The following is a 3,957-nucleotide window of genomic DNA, read 5'->3' on the forward strand; positions in this document are numbered from 1 at the left end:
TCTTGATTAGAGGACACTTATGAAAAGAGATACCCAAAATACTTATCATTTACTCTATCAAATTCTACTTAACGTATTAAACATGTCATCAGAAAATTAATCGAATATGATTATAGAATAATTTTTTTCGTCTAATAAATACCATGTTCGTTCCTAAATTCAAGCAACTTAAATTAGAAAATTATTGCAAAACAGAATTGAAAAGAGAAAAAGAGAAAAAGGCAAATAAGAGCAAAAAGTGGAGAGAGTTTTGTATTGAAGGCCACATATCACCCCATTTCTCCATTATTAATAATATTAATACTCAACAAATAATAAAAAAAAAACAATCAACTTCTCTCTGTTTTCCGTTGCACCACCCAGCAACTTTTCCTCCCATTCCAAAATCAGTCTGTTTTTCTGTGTAAATTCATCCGATAGAATCGAAGAATCTGTAACTTTGTGATTAAGGGTTTCGTTTCGTTTCTTTTTGTATATTGTTTATCAACATGTCTTGCTCGTCGTCGTCAGGATCGGAAGAGGAGGATGAGGGCATTGATTCCTACAGAAAAGGAGGCTACCACGCCGTGAGACTCGGCGATTCGTTCGCCGGTGGGCTATACATCGCCCAGCGAAAACTGGGCTGGGGCCAGTTCTCCACCGTCTGGCTAGCCTACGACACTCGATCATCCGTGCGTTTTTCTTGTTCCGATTCCGCATTTTTATTTATGTATATTCATTATAGATCACTGTGATTTAATGATTTATGAAACTTTTGATTTATTAAGTTACTGCAGTATATTTCATTTCATTTTGGTTCTTGATTTGCTTTATTATGTATAACATTCACGTATTACTGCTCATTCAAGCTTAGGAACTGCTGTTATATTTGAGTCAGATTACTTGCTTGGGTAATATTAGCCTTCCCATGATCTCAACAAGGCTGTAGACTATTTCTTTATCTGACAATAAATAAATAATAATACACATTTAGTGCTTCAATATTGGGAAAAGAATTTGGAAGAAATTTCATCATAGTTTGGCAGTGTGCTATTTTTAGTGATGCCTGTTGGATCAATAATTGGTCTGTGTGAATTTATCTGTAAACTCATAGTCCATCTACTTTCCACGATCCTATGCACAATATTTCGGCTTCTAATGGAGATATACACGCTGAGCAGCGAAAAACGATTTATGAAAGCTTTATATCTAGTGTGTCAAAATCTGAGCCGTGTTGCCTCTCTCTCTCTCTCTCTCGTCTAATTGTTGGAGAATGATAAAGCTTTGTAATATGTTGTTCTCAAGAAAAACTTATGTTTTCATTGTTCTAATATTTGCTTGTTCTGTGATGTATTTTCTTGCTCATAGAGATATGTCGCTCTGAAGATCCAGAAAAGTGCTCCACAATTCGCCCAAGCTGCTGCCCATGAAATTGAGATCCTTTCAGCCATTGCTGAGGGTGACCCCTCAAACGCAAAATTTGTTGTGCGGTTAGTGGACCACTTTAAGCATGCTGGCCCAAATGGGCAGCATCCATGCATGGTCCTGGAGTTTCTTGGTGATAGCTTACTGAGTCTTATCAAGTATAATCGGTACAAAGGCCTTGAATTGAATAGAGTAAGGGAGATATGCAAATGCATTTTGACGGGTCTGGATTACCTACATAGGGAGCTTGGACTAATACACACAGACCTTAAACCTGAAAATATCCTTCTATATTCCACCATTAATCCTACCAAAGATCCTACTAGGTCTGGGATGACCCCAATTCTTGAAAAGCCTGAGGGGAACCCCAATGGCGTAGCAACCATAAGTATTGTTGAAAAAAAATTAAAGCAAAGGGCACGGAGAGCAGTTGCTAGAATATCAGAAAGGCGAGCTTCTATGGGAGGGTTTGGGGCGCCTCCAAAGCCTGCTAGATGCTTGGATGGAATTGACTTGAGGTGTAAGATTGTGGATTTTGGAAATGCGTGCCGGGCTGATAAGCCGATTGCTGAAGAAATTCAAACGAGACAATACAGAGCTCCTGAAGTTGTACTTCAGTCTGGTTATTCTTTTCCTGCAGATATGTGGTCATTTGCTTGCACTGCCTTTGAACTTGCCACGGGTGAGATGATGTTTACTCCCAAGAGTGGACAAGGCTTCAGTGAAGATGAGGTGATACTGCCATGCCAGTAATGTATTTTATTTTATGCATTTAGCAGCTTGAGATAGTCCTCGCCATCCTTTTCTCCAGTTCTTCGGTGTGAATTTTCAAGTTATCTCTGTTTAACTAAAAATTGGACAGTCGAGGGAGATAGATTTCACCTAGGATTTTGCAATTAGTTTGTTTAACCCTTAGTTGGTGCCCTTTTTTTATTTTGTTGTGTCATGAGGCCATCTTTTAACGTGCTTTTAAATTGCTCAAGTTTGCATGTCTTCAAGAGTGAGCTTAAAATATTTTTCGCCACAATGAACTTATGGGTTCAAATCCATGGTCAGTTTGCTACTTTATGTAATAAGTACAAAATATTATGCTGTAGTCAGTTTTCCTGTTCCTGACTTCGTTAGAATATCCCTCTCTATTTTTTATGAAGTTTCAATACGACTTTTAGGTTACAATAAATATTATTCAGCGATCGTAAACCCTACCTGCAACCGTTCTTTTCAGTCTAATATCTTGTATGGAATTGTGGTCTTTTTATTTCTCTAATGGAAGTTTTTGATTGTTAATAGGATCACCTTGCTTTGATGATGGAGTTCCTCGGAAAGATGCCTCGGAAGGTAAACGCATCTTCTCTTCTCCTCTGGCTGATTAAGAACTTCGTCTGACTGTTGATTCTTTCAAAAATAAAAAATGAAATTACAGATCGCCACAAACGGGGCTCGATCCAAAGATTACTTTGACAGATATGGGGACCTGAAGAGGATTCGAAGGCTGAAGTACCGACCACTTGATCGATTTCTTGTTGATAAATTTAACTTTTCTGACACTGATGCTCATGAATTTGCCAAGTTTCTTTGTCCCCTACTTGATTTTGACCCTGATAAACGACCTACTGCCCAGCAGTGTCTACAGCATCAATGGCTCAATGTAGAAAATCAGACCCAGGAGGAGGAAAAGAGCGAATCCAGTGTTGAAAAGATGAATGTTGGAATGACCAACCTTCAAATTAAGGTGGGCAAGTGATTTAGGAAATAAAGACGTTCTCCACACGTTTGAGTTTTGCTTCCGGTTAACTTTTTCCGAACTTTCCAAAATCGTCATAGAATTTGATTTGTTGAGTAGCTAAAAGATGTAACATGGTAGTATATCATTAGCATGGGGAAATGATATCAACGTGAAGACGCTGACCAAGAATCTGATTATCGAAGCTCAAATGCATACCATATTGTACATAATAACTATATCTATGCTCAGGTTCTCAGGGTACTTGCTTTTTTGATGTTGACATCAATCTAGCAGTTCTTTTGGCCTGAAGAACCGATTGCCTGCTCTTTTGGGACCATTTGAGAAAAAGATTCTCAACATTTGATATGGTCACAGAATTGGAAACTCTTGTATGGGGAAAAACAAGGATGGATGATCTGAAAGCTGCTTTTTCAAGACCTTATCTGTTATTATTATGAAGAATTCAGTCTTTCTACTAGAAGATAAGGTTTCTGTGTTGTCCCTCTTGAGTGGTCAGCTTCAGCTGCGACAGCTAATGGAACGTCATATTTTGCTGTAGGGTTCCCAATTATTCTGATTCATTTTGGTGTTTCCTAAAATTTATAATGCTAAGAATTATATTATATTTGGAATTTTCGACTCCAGATTTTCCTACTTGGTATTTTTTTTCCTTTTTCTTTTTAACTTTCTGTGTTGCCCATATAAAAGTTCAAATTGATTGTAAGTTTTGATGCTTGTAAATCGTAAACATCAAATTTTGCTGGCAATGTGGTAGCCTGAGCCACCGTTGAAATAAAATTCCCTTGAATACCAACAAATCTGTGAAT

The 3,957-nt window shown here is 37.8% G+C and overlaps 1 protein-coding gene across 1 annotated transcript; it reads left to right on the top strand.

The window, feature by feature from the left end:
* Window positions 1-203: 203 nt before the first annotated feature.
* On the top strand, window positions 204-3,948 carry LOC111401238 (SRSF protein kinase 1). Its single transcript, XM_023028885.1, has 4 exons — window positions 204-671; window positions 1,348-2,136; window positions 2,695-2,742; window positions 2,828-3,948. The coding sequence occupies exons 1-4, from the start codon at window positions 489-491 to the stop codon at window positions 3,146-3,148; spliced, it is 1,341 nt and encodes a 446-aa protein (XP_022884653.1). The 5' UTR covers window positions 204-488; the 3' UTR covers window positions 3,149-3,948.
* The last annotated feature ends 9 nt before the right edge of the window (window positions 3,949-3,957 follow it).

Source organism: Olea europaea, chromosome 10 (assembly GCF_002742605.1).
Source record: "Olea europaea var. sylvestris chromosome 10, O_europaea_v1, whole genome shotgun sequence".
Lineage (NCBI taxonomy): Eukaryota > Viridiplantae > Streptophyta > Magnoliopsida > Lamiales > Oleaceae > Olea > Olea europaea.